General features: G+C 35.1%; 1 protein-coding gene across 1 annotated transcript in view; it reads right to left on the bottom strand.

Annotated features, from left to right (window-relative positions):
- LOC114123321 (zinc finger SWIM domain-containing protein 5-like) overlaps nt 1-24,705 on the bottom strand; it is a 56,881-nt gene that overhangs the window by 12,992 nt on the left and 19,184 nt on the right. Inside the window, exons 2-8 of the mRNA XM_050204903.1 lie at nt 20,533-20,638; nt 18,993-19,120; nt 14,000-14,143; nt 3,435-3,883; nt 2,410-2,561; nt 1,143-2,146; nt 735-901 (exon numbers count right to left, since the gene is read on the bottom strand). Coding sequence (XP_050060860.1) covers nt 735-901; nt 1,143-2,146; nt 2,410-2,561; nt 3,435-3,883; nt 14,000-14,143; nt 18,993-19,120; nt 20,533-20,638 — 2,150 coding nt within the window. The remainder of the gene's footprint in view (nt 1-734; nt 902-1,142; nt 2,147-2,409; nt 2,562-3,434; nt 3,884-13,999; nt 14,144-18,992; nt 19,121-20,532; nt 20,639-24,705) is intronic.

The following is a 24,705-nucleotide window of genomic DNA, read 5'->3' as shown; positions in this document are numbered from 1 at the left end:
TAATTAACTGTTTAAAATATATTTAAATTTTTATATTTACTTTCAGGTACATACATAGTAGGTAATAAAATATTTTACGTCAACAAATAATATATGCTATTACGCGTGCGATTCGAATAACATACATAATAGCACATGTACGCGTGGCTTATATACATAATGTATACGTCCGATGTACGACGGAAAGTAACTTTTTCATCACCTAAATTCCGGTCCGATATAAAAAAAAAACTAGGTTATAAAAAAAATAAATTGAGTTATTTTTAACGTCAGGAAGGGACGAATGTCTGTACGACTAATGCCGTACAATCGTCTAAAATGATCGTGATATGAGCAGTAGTAATAATGGGGTTGGCGTGCGTATATCGGTTGCCAGAAATCAGAATTTGCTGGGAGCAGACATTGTGTGATAAATGTCACACTCAGTCATAAAAAAATTGTACTCTGTGACGTGTCGTTAAATATAAAATTTATACTGCGCAATCAATTTTAATAAATAGTCTGCATTAGTTATTGCTTATTATAATATGTGTACACATATATACCGCTCGCGGCAATGCATTAAATACAATTTATTTACACGGCGAACGAGCCAAGAATATTTTTATATTTTATTTCCGACGATGTTTTATAATAATGTACATGGCCGCACGAACGACACGAACGAATTCGAAAAATTAAAAACCGACTACTAACTATATTGCTGCAGTGTGTACAAAAACTTTAAAACTTACCTGAGCGTAAAGTCCGGGAGGCATGTTGCGCTGTTGACCGAGGCCGATTAGGGCGACTTCGACCGCAAGCGACAGGTACGTTTCGGAGCGGTCCTGCGAACCGACGACGGGTATGTGGGTAAGGCGGGGAGCGGGTCGCAGGATACCCTCTTCGGATGCGTTGGCGTCTGTAATACGAATAAAAATTAAACCATTATAGCTATACTATATTACCACAAGTGCATTTATTTGTTATAATTCACGGAATAATCTATTTTTAAACATTGCATAAAAGCTCAAGACTTACAAGCGTATACTTGTAAAACTATATCGAATGAAAAGGAATAGACTGGTGGCGATATCCTTATCTGTATTTATTACGATAAACTAGAAAATAACTATATTATTATATCATTGTGTTAGACTTACCGAAAAACGACGACGGCGAATGAGGCACATTTGGATCAGGAACTATAGATGCATCAGTCAGTGTGTCGAATAGGCAGCCGATCGGGTCCATCGGGTGGCCGACCCATCCTTCGGTCCAGCTGTTGTGCAGCACGGCGGTCTGTTGGTTGGAACCACCGCCCACGCTGCCCCGGGAACTGCTTCCGCCGTTCCGGCTGTTCGTGCGCTCCGGGTACCGGTACCCGGACGAGCCACCGCCGCCGCCCATGTTGCCACCGCCCATGCCGCCGCCGCCGCCGGACATTGGGCCGCCGGGCGTGCGCGGCGGCGGATGATTGTCGTAATAGGTGCAATAGCTGTTGCACCTGGGCGCGGTGCACAGATTGGGCCGCGGCGCGTCCGCGAACGCGGTGCACCGGTAACTGGAACAGCCCGCACTGCTGCCGGGGTAACCGGACCGCGAGTCGTTGTAACCGCACCGGGACAGGCTGCAAGCGGACGACGATGATGACGACGCGGCGGCGGCGGCCGACGACGAGGACGACGACGGACCGCCACCGGACGACGAGGCGGACAGACGGTCGTAACCGCCGCCGCCGCCGACCATGGGACACGACACGCAACGGGACGAGCACGGGCGCGTCTGCGAGTATGTGTCGTACGAGCACGACTGCGCGGGACGGAGCTCGTAGCACCGGGTCGGCGGGTTCGAGTGTCTGGACGGACACCGCGGCGGCGGCGGTTTCTGGCTCTCCTGCCACCGCCGCTGAGCGTCCAATTGCTGTTGCTTCATCGTGCGCACCACGCACACGGCCAACCGGAGCGCGGCCGCGTGGTGTCCGTGCGACCGGAGCGCGTCCACGCGAGACGCGCAGGTGGCCAGCGCCTCGTGCCAAAGCGGTTGTCCCAGCGAGTTGAAGCTGCCCGACTGCGTGCTGTCCGGTATGTGACTGCTGTACGTGTCGCTGGACAGCACGTTCTTCAGATGTATGTTGTCCCAGGACATGCTTACCGCGTCCAAAGCCCTGTGACAGAAATAAAACCCGTCGAGTTATAAAGGTCACGGACGAAATGTTAGGTTAGGTTACAGGGTTTTGATTGAAAAACTTAACAGATCGCTATAATTGATATTTATTAATAATATGTAAGTGTATAACTAATAATATGTTCTTTCCTATAAATCATAGTACATATTATTATAATAGTTTCAAAAAAGTACGAATACTTTTATAATATAATAATATATTTATATATCTGACGTTAAAATAGTATGCGACTGCAATTATACCTGTGAAATATCGTCCGGTTGATTCGCTGGCTCGTGCTCGGATAACTGCTCCTGTACCTAGGACTGGATCTGCTAGATCGGGATGAGGGCCTATAATTGACATTGTCCACGTCGTCGTCCGAACCATTCTCGGGCGGTTGATGGTGATTTCTCTGAAACGATATAACAAATCGATAAGCGGTCGACGTCAATAAATTGTGAAAAAATGGATACTTCGTCGTATACTCGTAGCTTGTTTTGCCGTAACTAATAGAAGTGATTTCATTAAGTACTATAGGTACTATAAATTGCAGTTAATTTAATAGGTATCACATTAATTGCGTTAATAACTATTTTTTTTATAAAAGGCTTCGATTTTTTACAATAATAATAAAAAACAATAATTGAATGTTTCATTCAATTTTTATTAGAATGATTTTTTAAATTTCTGAAATACATTAATCCGATAAACAATAACAATGTTTTTTTTATTTATCCCAGAAATATAAACAACATTCCTGATTTAACATGACTTCCGTGATTAAGTACCTAAATATTCTATGAATTGTACGTTTAATAGTCATAGTTACATTTTGGAACAATGCAAAATATATATTATAAATACTTATTGAAAGGTTTAATATACCTATCTTTATTTATAAACACATTAATATTTAATAAAAATTGTATATTATTTTACATTCGTGGTTGTTCTAGTTTTCATTGCACGCAGTTTAGTTAGTATGGAAGTTACCTTCAAATAGAATAGTATAACAATAATTTATCGTTTATCATTTTATGTTTTTCGATGTTCAGCTTCAAAGAAAGGCCACGCAAAAACTGTAATTTATTAACATTTATTAGGTTTAAATACCCGTATCGTTGCTGCATTATATGTAAAACATTATAATATGAGCTCGTAATAATTAATTAAGTATTTTGTCCTTTAATAGTTTATTATATTGATTTGCTAGCGGTTGTATTTTGCGAGCGCTTTATTTGTTGATTTACAACTTTAAAAAGGTAGTGATTAAACATATACTCACATCGTTGAAGGCGGGCGGCAGGGCCAGCATGTCGGGGTCCTCGGGTGGGCAAATGTCGACGTGCGTCCACTTGTCCAGCAGCGTCTTCCACTGGCCTTTGTCGATGGCCGTGCAGTGTGGATTGAGCACGATGCACACCCACAGAGCGCCAAGCTGGTCCCACAGCTGTCGGCACTTGTCTGTGATCGGTGTGCCCTGGGACTTCCACAGGGCCAGCCGCGGGTCGCATAAAAACTGTTCGGTGATGAGAGTCAACATCCGGGCGCCGTTTGAGTCTTGGGCCCGGAGCATCTCTCGAACCTTGGCGAACAGCGAGTTGAGCTGCTTGTTGGCGTTGTAATAGCTGCCATGCGTCAAGTACGACCGGACCTGTTCGCACACCTGTTCCTCGTCCAAGTGCCAAGTGTGTTCGTCGTCAGCGCTCGGACCTGCTGTCGGGTCGGGCGCGCCTGCGAAAAAAACATTCAACGGTTAAAATACGTTCATACAACGACGCTCATGAATAGTAATGATAAAATTATAGAACACAATAAACTACATAATATCAAACTACCGTGAACCGCGATTCGATCACTATCATAACAGCTGTATAAAATATGTATTTCATCAGCATCGTCGGATGACAACGGGAACTCACTGTTAGCGAGCGCTCGCCGTCAGCGAATAAATATATTCGCAACACGCGATTTTTATTAATATTTTCATTATCACATTCATTTTATTATTATTATCATCATCATCATCAACACTGTTGTTGTCATACGTTGCTATTTTCGATTACCCGATGCTTTCGAGCAACAATCGCTATAGCTATATCACCATCACACATTATCATACCTATGTGTATATATAATAAGTAATAATAATATTATGACCTCCCACCGAATACCACGACGAGCTAGCTACGTGTTGTTTATTGTTATGATGATTATTATTCACGACGACTTCAGTATGCCGGCACGCGCGTATTCGAGTATATCACCTGAAATTAACAGTTGTATACCACGCAGCGTCGTGAGCGGTCGATAGACGCTCGAAAACTAATTTATGCAATATACGGGGTACTTATCCGAGCGATATGACGATTGCTCGTTTGATACGCCATACTTAGGTAACTAATAGAACCATATTTAATATTGTATATTATGTGATGAATATAACGAAATAGAATGTTCGGGGAAAAAAATAAAGAAATAGAAACTCGTTTATTGTACTAAATTTGATCGTTTTCACTAGGAATGAAAAAATTGTATGCATATAGGTATAAGAAAAAAACCATATTACTAGACATCGCAGATTTTTCGAAAACATAAAAGCCAAAGAAACGTATTTTTTTTTATTGAGATCATATAACGCGCATATTATTGTTGATAGTGAAGGGAACGCGTTTCAATACCATGTATTACATATATGTATATTCAATATGCGTGAGTGTATAGTCAATATCAGCATACGATTAGGAAAGAAATTCAGAAACATAATGAGGGGCGGCTGTGACTGAAAATACAGTTTGATAATAAATAATAGGCACCTATATATAATGTATAATAATAGAAATAAATCGAGTCGATGAAGAAAAAGTAATCAGAAAAAGCAACGTTGGTTGCAGTGGGAAACGAATGATAAAAAAAACCTACTTATCGTCAATAAATACTAAAAGTAGTACCTGTATAAATATATATAAAGCGAGAGAGAGGGGGGAGGGGAATAATGTCGGAAAATTCTACCCCAATTACAAGCAGCGTTCGTTGTAGCCAGAGGAGTATAGCGATAGTTTTGTGGGCTTCCCGAATTGATATAATAGCTTCCGAGCCCTTTAGGCACGTAATTAAATCAATATTAAAAAAAAATGTAGGAGTAGAACGAGTCTGGCTTCTATATTATATGTGAAAAAACGATTTTATAATATATATATTTAGAGAACATTGAATATAGTGTTGTATTATTAACAATATACTTATTTTGTGCGACGAGAGCGGCATAAGTATTATTCACAAAATGATTCATCATTGTCGGAGCATATAATATTGCCCCCAACTTGAACTCGGTATACGACCACGACGATAACGATAAAATACTACCACGCTTAACCGACGATTTCATCATCATCATCATTGTCGCCGTTAGCGTATCACAACACAACAGTGTGGCGATAATGAGACCTAAGACGAAGACAATAATAATCGCATTTCTCGATTTCCGAGTAAGTAGCAAATAACATAAATTCGTTTCACTACTACTCGTCCAACTGAGGAACAGTAACAACAATCATGATAGTTAATAATATAGTACACAACCGCAGGTCTTCACGTCGACAATAACTGCAAGCGCACAACGACAACAACCTCACTTTCCTACCATTCCATCGTTTTCTACAGACCCAACCGTCGCGGAGGGGACATCACGCTATACCTCCAATACCCGAAAATGAAAAGTTTAAAAAGTTTTTCACCGTTTCCGCAAAGTGCGAAACTGAGCGGGGTCCGGGACAGTATCGAAACGACGCGCGGTTGTCCTGCAGGGTCTCCTGCAGAGTGTGTCCGTGGCCCCAGCGTTTAACCGAAACAAAATTCACAGGTTTTACGTGAAAACTGTTCGGATAAACACGCGCAGGCGAGTTGACGACGTCATTTGGTTTTCCAAACAGCCGTCGAGATAAGAAACGGCGTGGCGTTGCGAAAACACATTGGCCTACGCGCGGCTCGCTGTTAATGAATCGTTCGTGAAACGTTTTCTAGGTCCCGTCATTAGTTTCGTGAACACGTTTTCTCGCCAGCTCGTACGCACGCACACCGGAGCGGCGATAAATCAAATTCACCGAAAATTAGGCACAACCCTCTTTTCGTAATGATTTACAGACGGCGGCGGTCTGTAATCGATTTCGAGTGAAACGATCCCACGGTATGCGAGCCAAGCACACTGCGCACACATACACACGCACGCACACCCCACGTACGCTCTCAGACAAAGACAAAGTGTCCGTTTGGTTGCCTATACGCGAGTTGCGGCGGTGGCGTCATTGTACGCGAGACGGGTGAAGGACGTAAAAAAAAATATATATATATATATTATATTATATTAATTGGTAAAACGCTGACACTCGACGGGACGACAACCGGTTTTCAGATTTATTTTTTTCTTCATCTCTCCTCTCTGCGACCCCGCTATCCATCCCCCATAAACTCGCCGCCCCGACAAACCGTACGACGACGATAATGACGACGAAGACGACGACTTTGCGGGGAGACGCATAAATCCGATATTTCCTATATAATTATTATTATTGTGTACCTATCGTAATAACGTTACGATACTCGCACTGTATACGGCACACATCGCTGGAAAAAGGAAGACGCATACGCGCGTACCTATATAGAATAGTTCGAGTGTCCGAATAAACCATACCAAAACCGGTCGCAATCGATTTAAAAATAATAACGATAATAAAATCCACGTAAACCTACCCTCCTACATTACATTGTTATACTAATCAAAAACCCAAACTGTTATTATTAATTTTTATTCTTGTCTGAAAAAAATGTAAAACTCCCAAAATCACCGTCACCGCCGGACCGATAAATATGATCGATGAGGTTCCATTATATTATTCCTGCAACGAGTGCAAAAATAAACGCATGGAGACCGCAGCAGAGATAGGTTGCGTCTCCGCACTATGCGCACATAAAGTAACGCGTGTGCAGTATTATTGCAAAGCCGATCGTGAAAGTCGATTTTTGTAAGGTCTTTTTTCCACGGTAAAATATATTAGATTCTCTCTAAACAAATAACTCGTTTGCCCGGCATTATAATGAGTTTGCGCGCGTCGCGGCTAGACCAGAACTCCAAATACATAAGTACGGACTCGGAATAAAATAACATCGTTATTATTTATAATAGTATAACTATTGTACACGCCTCTAATGGAAACGAACATACAAAAAAAAAATTTTTTTTCGGCAGCGGAAGTGTGACGAAGAAGAGCAGTATAAAATATTCGATAATCGTTCGATCAACGACGACAACAATATAATTGTAAAAGAGTTGGCCAATATAATATAATATTATTGTGAGTAGAGTAAGCGGAGGGAACGACGATATTAAATATATAAATATATACAGTGCCGAGCCGACCGTGCCAAGATTAATATACGTGGAAAACAATGGAAACAACACCGGATATTACAGTTAGTGCAATTGCTTGTAGCGCGTGCGTTACGTGGGTCCGGCCTAGCCCTCGTTCGCTGCAGCAGCAGCTCTCGGCGCGACGTTTTATAAAATTATATGTAATATACGTACACTAAACGCGCCGCCGTTCGTTTTATATGATATACGCGCGCACCGCGGAGTTGTGTTATTAATATTATTATCAATATTACACCGGTCACCACTGACTATGAGGTAGTGGTGGCAGCGGCAGCTGTTGGCCTGGAACGCGCGACGGAGGAAATGGCGTCGACGAAATAATGATAGAAAAAAAAAACCCGAATAACTTTTTTTCCTCTCCGACGATTTCCCCTCTACTCGGCGACCCCTTCCGGGCTACTCCCACCACCGACCGTCATTGGTCCGGATACTTATACACTAATCAACTAGAAAGTGTAACAAATTATGCGTACCCATATAATATATATATATATATAAACTGTATACACACTAACACTATTTTATATGTACTAACCGACCGACCGGCGGTAGCGAAGAAAAATTTACTTTTTTCGTTCGTTTTTATTGTTGCACGAAAAACATGGATTCCACTTATGTACCTACGTGTATATAATACTATGCTGTATAATATTGAATTACCACAGTTCTGTTGTAAGGTACATACCGTTCGGTCTGCGCGTATAGTAGTACATCACTGCAGATACTCTACGCACGTATACAACCAGTGATATACAAAATATAATACATAATATCGTTTATTTATTTATTTTTACGAGCACATTTTTATTTTTATGTAGTGCCGCAGTATTAGATGACGTGATCAAAATATAATATAGACGTGAAAATTAATAAATAAGGTTTTCCGGGAGGTATAACTCGAAATTCTGATAAATGTCTGGTCTTTTTTTTAATAGCTATAGTAAACTAACTATAATAATATTGTATACCTGCACAAACCACCTATCTACTAACATTGATACTTAATAATACTTAATAATCAATGCCACTAACATACACACATACCTATTTCAGTGTTTTATTTCGATATTTGAAATAAATAAAAAACGGTCAAAGAGACGATATTAGTCGACAAATCCATTACAAAGGTTTATATTTAGAAATCGAACTCTTGAACAATAGCTGTAGGTATAGTCGTTGAAATGTATGCGTGATTGTATAATAATTGTTTTATTAATACAACTAAGTATTTTCCTTACAAATTAATTAATAATTATTATAATAATATTAATAATACATCTCTTAAAATAAATCATAAAAAGTACATCGAATTTACACACTGTGGAAAACATTTCAAAGAATAAATATGATTGGATTAATTACTGTTCTAAGTTTACTTAATTTGTACGTTTTTAAATCTTATTAGTCTACGCGGCGTAAAATTTACGTAAAAAATAAAAATAGAATACAACTCTTCATTTAATATCCATACAACTTGCAATTAAATTTGGTCGAATCTTAAATCTTATTTTTCATCTAAATTCATTTTCATAGCATTTTAATTAAAATTTTAAACAGTGTAATAAAATATGTAGGTACCACCATCCTATATTTTTTTATTACATGGATATTTAAAAAGAGAATTGTTTGTATTAATTAAAGCAAAGCATATAATTAAAAAAAGTTGAACAGATATTTTTAAATTGCGAAACTTTTTTTTTCATATCAAACGTATTACAAAATTGAATTCTAATTAAAAACTGATCAGCTACAAGTTTTATCATGCCAGATCTACTTTTAAATTGAGTTGTATTAATTTTTAGCCAAGTCCACGCATTATATATGAATGTGATGCGATTTTTATTGTGGAACATTAATATTATAGTCGTATTATTGATACATAAGGCAAAGGCATGCTCATAAAGTATAATACTAATATACTAATAGGTAGAATCTACAAAAACTTTGTTTTAATTCGCTATTACAATGTAATAACTAAATATACCTGTATAAATATTAAAAATATTTAATATAAAAATTCACAAAATATTAATGAATATTTAATTTCAATAACAGCTGGTATTACAACCATAAACTATAAAATGTGTTTAGTGTTGATAATAAATAAAAAAAAAATACTTTAATAGTTACATATTCCACAAGAATTTCATATAAAAAAAATAGAACCCCTGTAGGTTCCAAAAATACATAAGCCACTTTTACCTCATACAAGACGAGCCTATACTTAGGGTGGACAGATAATGTTTGGACAACTAATGGGTGCTTTCTAAAAGGACTTGAATCCTGACAAAATGTATTTAATAGTAGAAATGGAGATCGTAGGAACGGTCAGTTCAAATAAATACATTATAGTCACAAGGGTTTGTTTGCTGTTCTATACGCCGCCATCGCGTGGGAAATACACTGAAGCAACAGTAAAAATGGAAGTATTATTTAAAAAAAAAAAAGTTTCATATATGCATGATAATAATAGTTATATGGTGTATAGCTTACTTGGAGGGAGGAAATTTAAGAGTTTAAAAGTTTTTACTTAAACTTAGAAATTAAACATAAGGTTTCTTTTTTTTAAATAAAATTTCTCCCACCGAAAATTTGTTTTGAGTATGAGTTACACATTTTTATGACTAGAAACGTGTTTGAAAATGAACCACACCCCTTCAAAAACCAAGTCGTCTGTGTGTAACATAGGAAAAATATTTTGGCAAAAAATTGGTGTTATTACCCTATTTATGTGCACACAGAAATCTTGATAATATTGGACCAAAATATATTTTAATATTTTTTACGTGCTTAGCTCGGATTAATTTATATTTTTTATTGTTTTTAATAAATATTGTGACATATATATTTTATGAAAAAACAAAATAAAACATTTAACACTGCAAACCACAGCATTTTTTACATTTTCTTTTAGCGCTGTGGCATATTTGGGAGTTCATGTTTTGACATTTCGATTTCGAAATACGTACGCTATTAATCTATTTGAAAAATAATAATAAATAAATTGTTTGTCCTCCAACACGACATCATTTCTACTGACAAACCTATTATAGTAATATTATGTCATTAATAGTGTATATACAATATAACATAGTAATACATTATACATGATTATAATATTATCCTGTGAGCAATTTGATTATTCGTGCAGTATTACATTATATTATATATTGTACATTGGAGGTCAGGACTATATTATAACACGATATAGTTATAAGTTACATGTAAATATTATAATGTACAGTGTGCGGTGGTTTTTTTATAAAGTAGGTTAAACACGGAGATGGATCACATTTGGTCTATATTAAATAAAAAAATTTAATTCAAACATAATCAATTATTATACAGTAGACCTATAATACTACAACTATAGGTACTGTTTATTTGACACGAACTCTATAGGCCCGATAACCCGATATATATGGAAACAATTCAAAATTAGTTAATAACAGATATTAAAAATGTATATTCTTTATACAATATAATATAATATTATATTGTATAAGAATGTGTGTACAAAATATTATTATAAGTATTATTCGAGATAATAAAAATAATTTATGTAGGTTATGTCATTATATGTTAAAGTACCATATATTGAGATAAAACAGTGGATGCCAACATTACTCAACTTAATGGCATATTTTCATTTCTATAAATATAATACTTATACAGTACCTACAATATACTGTTAATTACCAAGTAAGAAATCAACATTATAATCTTGGGTCTTACTGTTTTGAGTGAAAAAAAAAATAAAAACCGTAATTAAATTAACATTATGTATTAGATTATTACAATGTAGCGTGCATCTGGTAGATAAAAGAAATAATAAATAATAATGTATGGTTTTTATTTGAGACATCTGGATCGAAGCGCAGCGCATGCACTGTAGTAGCAATAATGTACCGCTTTTCGGAATTGTGTTCATTTATCAAATTTTAAACCACCCATCCAATGTCTACTCAATACAAAACCAAAAATCATTTTTCTTTTCATTTACCCTGCACCACGTTGAAGACATGCACTGCGGGTGGTATAAGAAGACCAATTTGTAATATAGTCAAAAATACATATATGTCCATTCGTGCATATCTATAGAAACATCAAAATTCTATAGATTTACCCCTTGCGGTGTAAAGGCTGTTTGATAATATAAAAAATAATAATCTTCAAACGTGCAATTTCTATACAAGTACTTTATACATTTGAACGACTTGAAAATTTATTTGACGTTACGGTGAATATATAGGTATAGACAAACGTAGATTTATGGTTTATGGTTTTTTTTTATAATAATAATTTCCAAGTGGTTGAAAACGAAAAATGCTTGGTTAGAACTGAATTTAGTGACCGTTTACATTATAGTTGCTTTATTGAATAGTCAGCCCAGAACAAAACCTTATTATTATTATATAGATAATTCCAAATACTGTAATGGTTGGAATACTAAAAACAATCGTACTTACGTAAGTAAATTAGGGAAACCGCTGATTTTAATCATTAAATTGGCCGGAAGTTTAAAATTAATGTTTCGAGAATAAAAAAATAAATAAATAAATGAATTGCGTACACCACTGAAAGTAATCATAAATTGATATATAATTTATTGTAGATATAGATCCCATTAATTTATAGACACGAATACAATAAAATATGGTCGTTGGTCAATAAAACACAGCTATATATAATATTATGATCTTTGTTCACGTCTCAAGTCAGATTTGTACGTTTAAAAACATTTTATTATAAAAACTCAGTTCGAGAAGTTTTCTATCAAGTATTATTGCAGGTGTTTTAAAATTAAAAACCAATACACTAAAAGTATTTATATCATTATCTAGCTGAACTGATGGTTTAGATGATGTCAAATTTATATAATTTCAATAATCTAACCCGGTTGGGAGTATAAAGGAAGACGTGTTATACTACTTTAATAATATTTGTTAACTTTGTAATTCGAATGAAAACGCGAGAGTTACCTTTTAAAATATAATATAAGTACTTGGTTGTCGACTCGCAAAATTATAACTCAAATTGAAAAAAAAATAAAGCCAAAATTTAAGGCGTAAATCACTGCGTTTTCTGTAAGACCAGCAACACTGCAGAAAAATAGGAAAACACGATGACGCTTATGTCTTATACATTGTAATATAGAATGTAATATTTTTGCACTCATCTTCGTTAAATATAAGAAATCAATTGACTTCTTCGACTTAGATCAGTGAAAAAATAATTTATTAAATATTCATAAAGCCATTATGCTGGTTATATTATTAAAAATGTTGTTTACTATATAAAAATATACACGATTTTGTTAAAATCTACATTCTCGGGCTATTAAAAGTCAGGTATATATTATATATTAGTTTGTTATAGGTAATCTCACATATTCACATTCCAGAGCTGTCGCATTGGTCTTAATTAGGAATTTCGACGTTTATGGCACTTTGCTCGTAAAAAAAAAACAACCCAACTATCTGGTACTTAAGGTACATACAGTAAGTAAAATATTATTTCGTTAGATACATAATAATAAACTGATGCCTAGAGAGTAGAGAATGATGAAATGATAACAACTGCGCCGTGTGTGTAGCATATAATATATTTTTACAACGTCAAAAACCGTTATTATATAACATTTATATATAAAAATCTTTTAATTTGTTCTCCAAAAAAAAGAAGATGAAAAAAAACGTCAATGTCCCTCCCGCGTATGTTTCGGAGGCAACGACTGCAACAACAACAAACATACAAACAACAACGACGTGCGTGGAATAAAAAATCGTCCGTATACGAAGGACATGAAAATAATAATATGATAGTGTGCACTGGCGGTCCACAGATAGATAGATCCCGACGATGATCGCACCGCAGAACAATAATAATAATAATAATAATATTCGAAAAAAGAGGACCATTGTTACTGTTTTTTTTTTTTTTGTTTGTTTAAATACATTATTCACGGCTGACAGGTGGTGTCAAACTAAATGGAACTCCCCTTTTATGCGCGCTGCAGTCGTTGGGTACAACTCTCGGGCACAGGCCATTAAAGTTCTTTTTCAACTATACACAGCGCACACACACACACACTTCGGCCGTACGGACGTATATTATTCTATTATACATTTTAACACAGACACACACAAATGTGTACGAACATAGGTACAAATAATATTCCGTGTGGTGTGTACACTCCCTCAACAGTTATAAATGCGTACAGAATAGAATAATGTACGTTATTATACGCTCGGTGGAGAAGAGTATACGTTCTAGACCGGACGGTAGAGACGAGTGTGCTCTCGCCAATCACTAGCTTGAACACGGTATAATATTATATGGTTTTATATTGTATTATTGAAAATAAAAAAATATACGAAATAAGTAATTTATCGTGTAAATGTATAAGAACGACGACTCACCGGCAATCTGATTGATCTCGGACCGCTGCTGTAGGATCTCATCGGCTAGTTTCTGAGCCGTTGGCAACACTTCCGTGTGGTGTTCAGATATCAGGTACTGCACGAACTTCTGCAATTGTTGTCTGTCCATTTGCAACAGGGTTTCTGGAAAACGATCAGGACAATGGTGGTATTATTTTTATATTATATTTCAGTAAAATATAACAACTATAACCTCATCCAAATTAACAATTAATGTATATTATAGTACATTTGATTTCACGAAATTACAATAAAATAACTAATATTATCGGATATTATTAATGCCGGCAGCCAGAAAACAACTAAAAATTTGAATTGGTTTTAAAAGTTAAAATATGGTTAAATTTGTTTTAAACTAAATATTTACAATGACCATGTTTAAGACGTCCGTGTTTTCTGTCTTGTTATATGATTTTACGAAATAGATAAATAATTGGGCGTGGTAGATCTAATCTAATCCAATTATTATATTTCATTAAATTAAAAATTATATAAGCCTGGTACCAGGTTAGGAGGATTAATCTATAATCATAAGTATAAGACGATTCAAAGTCCCAATACGTAGTACAATTCACTATTTACTTAACGTACCTACGTAAATACGTTAAACTTCAACAGTTACAGCGAAGGAAACTTTTCTAGGAAAATGGTTACTTAAAATTTAATGATATTGAAGTCAAAAGACATTTTTCCAAGTACCTACCTATCTGATGTCTTAATAAAACAACTTAGTATCTTTCAGTCTCAATGACAATTTTTTTTCTATTTTTAAGTATAATATAAAGGTTAGGTTTGTAAGTAAGTTTAAGCCTAACAAACGGGAATAAAAGGCAACACAATCTTCTAAGATGATAATATAATTTTATAGTAAAATATATAGCTTATAATTTTTATAAATATTAAATAAATAAATAGTATTATAAAACAGAGAATAGTTAAAATAATAATAAACAGTTTCAGTGCATCATTAAAAATCACTTAAAACTATATAAGGCTAATTCATAATATATTCATAATCTAAACAAATTTTTAATTTTTTTTTTTTTTTTACTGTTCGAAAGTTATTTTTATTTATTTATGGTTCGTTGTTTTTGAATTTGTTGTATTTTTAAAAGTTATTTTATGTACAAAAATTATTTTTAATTTTTAAATTATTTAATATATAGATGCAATTGCGGAATTATATCGATCAAAAATACCAAAAATATTACATAATTAATCCAAGCGGTGTTATACTACAATATTTTGTAGTTTTGGCTTTAAAATAAAATTGGATTGAGTTTAAAATGTTAAAAATATACATATTTTCTACCATTTTATAATCCTCTATAATACCTATACGCTCAGTATATAATATTTTAGTACCAATAGTGTATATAAGCATCATAAAATTCAGTTTTGGACAATTTATAATAAAAAAACGAAATCACGGAAAAAAATGAAAATAAAAAATTTAGACCGAATCCGAAGTATCAATTGTATAATACCAATTAGGGTGAAAATTGAATTAAAATCCTTATCAATAAACTATGAACCTTATTGTGACTAATTTTATGAAATAATTAAATCAATAACAAAATGAAAATAAATAGGCTGAATCACATTTAAAGAATAATCTAACTCATAAACTATCGTCAATTTCACCCACACTTTTAGTTAATTCAAACAAATTATTTTTAAGAACATTAACAGACATATTGATATAAGATGTTTATAAATAATAAATAAAAATGAATACAAATTAATGTGTTGCCGTATAACCTATTAACAAACGTTTTGTTTATGAGGTCAACATTTTTGTTCATATTAAATAACTTACGCGATGTCGCAACTAACATTATAATAAATTATTAAATTGAGTTTGTTTATTTATTATATACAAATTGTACGAAGATTGTCACGAAATTATTTTTTTCACAGTTAGATTAGTAAATTGGAAACATTAAAGAGTATTGATAATACGTAACCTAGTTGAATAAACTGTATATTATCATAATAGTACCAATGCAAAAATGAACAGTTTTAAGAAGATATTCAGTAAATGTTATATAACTAATAAATTATACAAAATAGGAAACTTGCTATTTTATACATAACAATAGTAAATACACTTAACGTTTTTTTCGCTTTATTTAATGTGTCTTAAAAGCAGTTGTTATGGTACTAACACCTATAATGAAAACGTTTTATTTAAACATTGGTGGCTATATTATAAAACTGCTTTATAAGTTTTTAAAACATTAAAATGTACTTATATATATTTTAAGTTATAAAAATTATCTAAAAAAAAAAATATTTTTCTGCTGACACCGTGACCACTATTATCTCGAACATGCAGGTAACAAATACATAAGAACCTAAAGGTGATTAAAAAAATTTATTGTTTATTGTTCAAGACGGTCAAGTATGCCAAAACTTTTTCGGAAATTTAACTTCATAGTCACAATGTCACACACACGTATTTTAATTTAGGTAGAAGCATAATGTATATTTATATATAATGATGGCTAAGAGACAACTAAAACAACTTCCTTTTTTCATTCGTAAGCTTTTTACGTTTTTTTGGCGACAACACTACAACAAATATTTTATATGGTTATATTTATACTTTTAAAAATTTCTATGAATAATAACAGAAAAAAAATGTTAGATTGTTTTTATTCTATTTTCCAAAACGATGGTTCCCATTCGAAAAGGATATTGGATTCGCCAGTTTCGTTTTGGTCCCGTGACCAATCTATTTTGTTATTGGAAAAGAATGGGGAAAAACATTGAGGTTAAAACCAACGTACCATTGACATCTCCGAGAAAATATTGTCGAAAAAAAAATTCATAGGTAGTGTTTTTACAGGCGTTACGCCATGTGTCCGGGTGTGTATCATAAGTTTTACGCAACCCGTCGACGTCACTTCGACCGCCGAACCACGCCGCCACGAATGAGCACCGAACTGAAACGTCTTAAAAACGGAATTTTAAAGGCTTGTTTTGATGCGGTTACTTTTTTTTATTTGATTATTTATTTATTTTTTTTATAACGATCGGTAAAATGCAATTACACAACATCTATTTCATAAGTGAATCAAAAGTGTTTTTGGTTATTGTTTTTTTTTCTACAGCTTATTTTATTATCCTCCGGTAGCGTTTCGAAATGAAAAATCTAATAATTTTTCTCACTCTGTGACTTACGCTCTATAAGGCAGGAGGAGATAGGGTGGTTAAGAACGTTATTCAGTCGAATAAACAAGTCTCCGCGTGTCAAAAAGGAAATGTTCTATGTATAATGCATATATATAAACGTATATGCGTGAGTATATAATATAAAAGGAATCAATTGACTGGTGAAAATGTGAAATAATCAATATAAATACACGTCAAATAACAAAAAAAAAAAATAGATCTAATTTAAAATTCTTTAAGAGTAGTAAATTAAAAAAAAAAACACTTCAGTTTTCCTACAAAAATCTTCTTTAATTAATACGTAGACAACTAAAAAATATTTACCTATTTATTTTAGTATTTATTGAATAATACATGCATTTTTGTGGTGAAATTAATTTTCATACATATGATTTATTTATTTGTTTTTACAAAGTTGTTGTCCTAAAAAAAAGAACCTAGTCCGGTTCGGTTAACTTGTTTAGCGCTTTAAGTCTTTTAATACTTTAATCAGTTGTTCTATGTTCGTGGGTAGATATAATATTATAGGTAAATTGTCAACTACGGAAGTCGGTATGACATTCATAGGTATTTAAATTAGCATTTTAATATGAAAAACTTTAACACTCTAACCTAGACATACCCAGAGATACCACCATGCACGGCTATAGTGTCATATATACATAAAATATAATATAAATGTTCGAATGAATTGCAATGTTTGAAAAAAACATTGAATATCATCTATTTCCAAAGATTGTTTAAAATGAAATACTTTTCTTTGATATAATAAATATAACAATATAAATATTTGAAATTTAATTTAAAAATCGTACATCTTTGTACATGCGTATATGTTATGTCGATTGTCATCGTAATATCCTATCATTGGATGTATACCTACTCTTGTTTGATATATATATTTGTTAAGTTTAGGTAAGCGGAGTAAAAAACGGGAATACACTGCAGCTAAATATTGATCCAAGTTATACCTCATAAACTACTCGTTTGAATTTCGATTTTTAAAATACTCCTAAAAATATTCTGCTTCAGAGTATGAAAATAAAATTGTGAGTTGTTAATATTGTTATTAAAAATAAAACTTGAAAAATACGATTAAAATATGGAACTTATTAAGTCTCGTTATTTAGATGGAAATTTAAGAATAGAACTATGGCTTTAGATTGGCAAATTAAATTGACGGTTCTTGGTGAATTTATTTTTATACGATTTCATTTAATTTTCTACCAGAAGACATTGGTTTCCCGTTTACCCTAACAATAGCAGTACCTACCTATAGTAGTCGTAACAACCGCTGGTCCGCGTATTGTTCGTATTTATAATTATTGCAAACCAACAATTTTGATATTGTCTCGAAGACTTTCACATTTCGCGTGTGAACACTACATTAAGATAATATATTATAATAATATAATAATATAAAATCATTATGATATTGTTGTTGTTTTTATTGTCGTTCAGGAAAACGAACCTATCCGCAATTTTATTTATAATTTAATATAATTTATTCATTTCTCGTCGTTATATGTATAACGTGCGTATTATAGAGGTATATGATATATGTATATAATTGTCACACGCGTTACGGTACATTCATGTAGTAATGTAACTATGTAACATTATAAATTCATATACATACACCGCGCGAATCACACGAGCTTCCGCGTGGCAACACAATAATAATATGATCAAATCATTGTTATATTATATAATAATTAAATAAGTAATAATATTATTGTAAAATTTACGATGGAGTCGTTCGTCATCAAATGTAATGCGTAAATATTATGTTTACCTGATATCGGGACCCTGAGCCTGACACTGTCCGCGTTCCGTATCCTGTACAAGGACAAGGCCACAACGTGGGGGCACCAGAATATGTCTTTCGTGTCGCAGCTGCATGTCACTGACGTTATCTTACACCTGTAACACGAACAAAAAGAAAAAAATTATAAAATCAAATCAAACAAAGAAACATTGTTAAATTCGCAATCGAAATGGTCACATAACAGAAAAAAAATAACAACGTCCACAATACCTGTATAAACCGCTCGAAGGAGTAAGAGGAGTATACGAGGTTTTCTCTCTAGTCTCAGCTCACATAGATAGGTATTCAACCGAGTGAGATGATGATGATAATAATAATATGATTATAGGTTTTCAATAAAAAATAATTTTTAAGTTTTTTTTTAAAGTACTTATACACACAATTGTTTGGCTTGTTACATATTAAACAATTTTTTCTCCGATAAATATCGCGTAAAACAGTTATACCTTGAAAATAGAATGTTCTGAGCACATGCAAAACACATATTTATATGTGTGTATGTATATTGTAAATAATAATAATAATAATAAAAATAATAATAGTGTATTTTATGCAAATAATAAACGACACACAGTGAAAATACAAAATGGTAAATCACCGTAATACGAGTAATACTAGTAAATACCTGTCATATGCGCGCGCATTGCCGCACTGCGCACGCTTATTTTAAATTGTTCTAAATGATTGCTACACGAACAAAATTAAAATTCAACTGTATAACGATACAGAGCAAAAAAATTCGTTATAAACACGACACGAATGGACGCAGTGATCTACTAAAATCTAACCTTAAGTATCTAGCGTTGGGTTTTGTTAGAGAGATTAGGTTTAAATATTATAATGTATTTTTAAAGTATCGTCGATGAGAAAGAAAAAACACTTTTCAAACGCAAATTAATTATATAAAATAATGGCCTGTAATGTTGAGCGTTTGAAAAAACAATAAATGTGCCACAGGCTACGTAGGTATTTTTTTCCTCCCATTCGGAACCTATAGTGTCATAATGTCATATAATATATAAAATTATATTAAATGACGTGAATATTACATAATACGAGTACAAGAGTAATATGTATAGGTATTAGATACATGACATTACATGGATGTACACAATATATATGAGCGCATCGTTCCCCTATAATATCCTTTTTGTTTTCGTAATCATGAAACGGATACATTTCTGAGCGGCAAACCTATCTGTGTGTATAATATAATATATTATAATTTAAAAGTAGGCGTAGACAATAAAAATCAAAAAAAAAAAAAAATCGGACGACACAAAGTACATTATAATATTATTATGTACAGGATTTTAACAACATCTGATGATGTGTGTTAATATGTTATACACAGGACGCCATGATAAATAATAAAATATATAATTGCGTACATGATGATATATACGCGTTTCTATATTATTAAGACAATTATTGATTATAATATTATAATAATTTTAATATGTGTGGTACTCTGAAATATTTATCAAGTATACTATGTATTTTTTACCTGTCGAAGCTGACCGACACTTTATGTGTTTTGTTTTCTTGGTCAGGATGGTTGTATGACGGAGATCCTGGTCTTTGGTTCCACACTACTCCGCTAAGATGAAATCCTGAAACACAACAAACGCATAATGTTGTTAATCGTCTATTATAATATTAAAAAGTATGGAAATAATAGTATTATATTGTGTATTATAATTACGGTGGCGGGGAAAGAAGTATTTCACGGAAATTTGAAAATTTCAAACCATAAAATATAATATTTATACCACACCGATATACGATGAGTCGCGCCTCGGTATTGTAAGATATAAGTACGAAATAACAACGATAAAACGTGTAATGAATGTACGCAAGCGTATGATGCTAAAAATTCCTTTTTAAGCATAATATTAAATATATATAGTCACCGTGCGTACATAACGCATATACATAAATAATATATTATATATAAATATATGTATTGGAATAATACTTGTGCGCACGCGATTCTCACATGCATTTGTCTGGGGGATTTGTGACGTGCAGGGGGCCCAGGAGGACTATTGATCCGGCATTGTAAATTATTCGGAACTCGGCAATAAAAGCAAAAGAAAAGAGCCGGGGACATTAAATTTTCAACGTTTGTTTTAGGGCTTTAATAAAAACGAGGTGCGGCTTTATTACTTGGATTATAAAACAATACAAAGATTGACACCGACGGATTTCCAAAGCCATTTTTTTCCTTTCTTTTTACTATACCATTTGCAGGGCTGTATATAATGTACAATATACTTTACCACGCGGTACGACCCGAGGAATTTCGGAGAACCGACAGTTTAGTGAAAGAGCAAATGAAAAATGACTGTGTTGTTAATCAATATATAAAAGTTTTTTTTGTATACATGTATATAAAAGAAAAAGATATATAGGGTCGTATACACGCCCAACAGAGTCAGATCGGTTGGTGGGTGTTGAGGGCTATTGGGGGGAGGTGGTCTTCTGTCGCTGAGGTGCAGTTCAAAGGAAAAACTACAATACATGACCCTACAATAATACCTAAGCATTGTACTTGTATATATATATATACATAGAAGGAGGTCGAGGTCTGATTTCCTCTCTTCGTCTTCGCTGGGCAAGTGATGGAATTTTCAACATAAAAACCACACTCGCATACGAACTGTAATTATATATATTATATATATTCTCGCATGTGTGTATACACATAAAAGTGATAAAACGATTTACAATGGTGCATATATATATATTTTGTATACATTATAAATATGACGGCGGTCCTGGAGACGACATACTGCACGTGTGCTGAAGTTTGAAAAGTCTCCAACTGAGAAATACCTCCCCCCGTGGGTATCCAGACCGTACCACACATATGTAATACCCGATGTCGACACGGCATTTGTATATCGTCTTCCTTCGCCCCATCAGGACATTTGCGTACTAATTCCAGCGGGGGAGGGGGAGGGCGCATTTGGGTCCTTATCAGCCCGGACATATTATGCATACTTCTCCGGCCGGTCGAGACCACGTGTGGTGCACGCGTAATGATAACGTTACGTATACGAAATAAGGCCCGGAGACCTCGTTGACGGACGTCCTTGACGCGTGCGTGTCTCGTGCGTGAGGCACCGGCAACGCAGCATCCCACACGCGGCGTAATGACAACGCGTCCGGTACAGATCATCGCGCGACCGTGTACGTTTATTTATATTTTATTATTATATCAGACGTGTGTGTGTGTGTGTGTGTGTGTGTGTGTGTGTGTACACGCACGCACACGTACGTGTCGTGATATTACGACAATATGATAGTATTATTATGTACGACAAAAAAAAAAAAAATAAAATAAGTGAAAAAAAACAACAAAAGTGACGTCATTATTGTCGTGTCGGCTGCGGTGGCGGCGGACAGGTTCAGTGGCCGTGTTGCCGTGTCAAGGCCATCGTATCCCAGTCCGACCGCCCGCCCGCCAGCCCACCAACAGACCGTCGTCGTCATCCACCGCCTCGGCCGCTACTGCACCGCCGCTGCACCCGCGATCGACGACGACGACGACGACGACATACACATTATATATATATAACATTGAATAACGTAAAAAAGTTACGGTCGTGTACGACCGGCAACGTTGCACCGCCGCAGCGAAATACGAGGTGGTATTCTTCACGCACACATGTAGTCTCGACCACGGTCGACACGGACCGTGAAAGGAAGTGGTGGACACGGAAAAGAACAAAACTTGATAGATACAGAAAAAAAATTGATTCCGACGGGTATATCAGACTTCTTTTTTTTTTTTGCGTTTGAACCGAAAAAATCCTTTTTTTCCACCGACTCAGACACGCATAACTAAACGGCCGCGATCTATGATAACGTCGTGTCGTCTATGCGTATCTAAACTCATGATGATAGTAATGAGCAAACCAGCGATGTCGTTCAGGGGACATGGGCAGATGGCGAATAATAATTTATATATTAAAAAAAAAAAATAAGTAGTCGGTAATAATAGTAATAACGATGAAAAAAAGACACCGACCGTGCACACGCGTTTTCGGTGCGTATTGATCTCTAGTCCGAGGGGCGGCGCGATACTTACACACCGCCGTCGCCACCGCCGCGCTTGCCAGCAGGCACTCATGGGACTCTCCGGCCGTAGCGCCGCAAAAGCACACACACACATCTGGGTACGGCTTTTTTCGTATTATTTGTTTTTACAATTTACCAAAAAAAAAAAATATTTTTTTTTCGTCAAGTGTCGAACGCTGCACTATAGACGTTATAATATAATCTTTTGCGTGATGGTACCTATATACATTCCCTACTATAGTATAAAAGTGTTGTAGGTATATGTGCGGATATAGCACCAGACAAACGTTTGAAAGACTGTGCATAGGTCGTGGAGATATTTTAACACACGCAGCCAGCCATGGAGTTTATATACGATGAATGGACCGAAATACGCGAGAGGGGCGGTGTATAATATATATATATATATATAGGCACGTAAATAGTATTGTAGACACCGTAGTATGTATTATATATATATATATACTATGTTTTATATAGTATATAGTATATACTATACAGTGGTATATATATATATACACACAAGAGTGAATGAAAACCGTGTCAAGGTGAGTGCGGCGGAGGCGGTAGAGGGGAAGCATGGTCCGTATTACGGCGAGGTCATGCGATCCGAAGCGGAGAGAAGAAGAGTAGGCGGTGGCAGAGCCGAGGAGGGAACGCTCAGTCGAATGGATAAGCGGGTGAGGAGAGCGGGGTTAGCGTAGTAAAAGTCGACGGTTTGTTGTTTTCGTTCTCTTCCGCGCGGCGGCGGTCTTTCGCCGTCTCTCTTTCCGTTTCCGGAAAACACGCGTATGTCCCTTCCACCACCACCTTGCCACAGCACCGTGAATATTCGTCCCAGCCGACGATTATCAGCTGACTGCTACACCCTCCCCTACGTCATATAATACGCGGGTGTAAATAATATGCTGTATATATACGTAGTATAAATACGGAGAAAACTCAGAAAACAACGGTATATTAGAACATTCGCTGTAGCACGCGATTGCACCACGGGATACAGCAATCGTGGAGATGCAGTAAGGAACAATGTCGTCGCATATTATAACACATAATATTATATCGTATATACATTTAGTCCGCGAGAGTTTTGCGTTTTTTATTATTACGGACGCTATTTACGTGTAGTTATCGTCGTATAAAAAGGGGCGCCTCGACGTTCTAAACGACGGACTTTGCCAAACACACACCACCTACATACTATATACACTGAGACTTTGGCCCCGACGACTACGATTAAGCACACGATAATACGTGGCGCGCGTTCCCCGAAAACACCTAACGCCACAACCACGCACCTATCCACATCACGTAGTGCCAAATTTTGAGTTCTTATCTGGGAACGCGCACTCTGGAGCTGCCAAACTTCGAAATCGTATTGCCAAACGACGATGTAACCCTCTCTCTATATACTGCCTCTGACTTGGTGTCCCCCTCCACCCCATCTGGCCACTTTTCAATAATAATCCTTGCCAGCGTTTTCTGGCCAAAATCATTCGAACCCCCACCTCCCTGTTAGCCCACTATACACACCATTTCAGCGGCCGCCCGGGGCCGGGCCAGTCCACATGTACGTTTTTAAACGGAAACCTCG

This window comes from Aphis gossypii, chromosome 3, assembly GCF_020184175.1.
Source record: "Aphis gossypii isolate Hap1 chromosome 3, ASM2018417v2, whole genome shotgun sequence".
In the NCBI taxonomy this organism is placed as follows: domain Eukaryota; kingdom Metazoa; phylum Arthropoda; class Insecta; order Hemiptera; family Aphididae; genus Aphis; species Aphis gossypii.
Note: the sequence above shows the minus strand (reverse complement) of the source record. Positions and strands in the feature narration are given on the sequence as shown.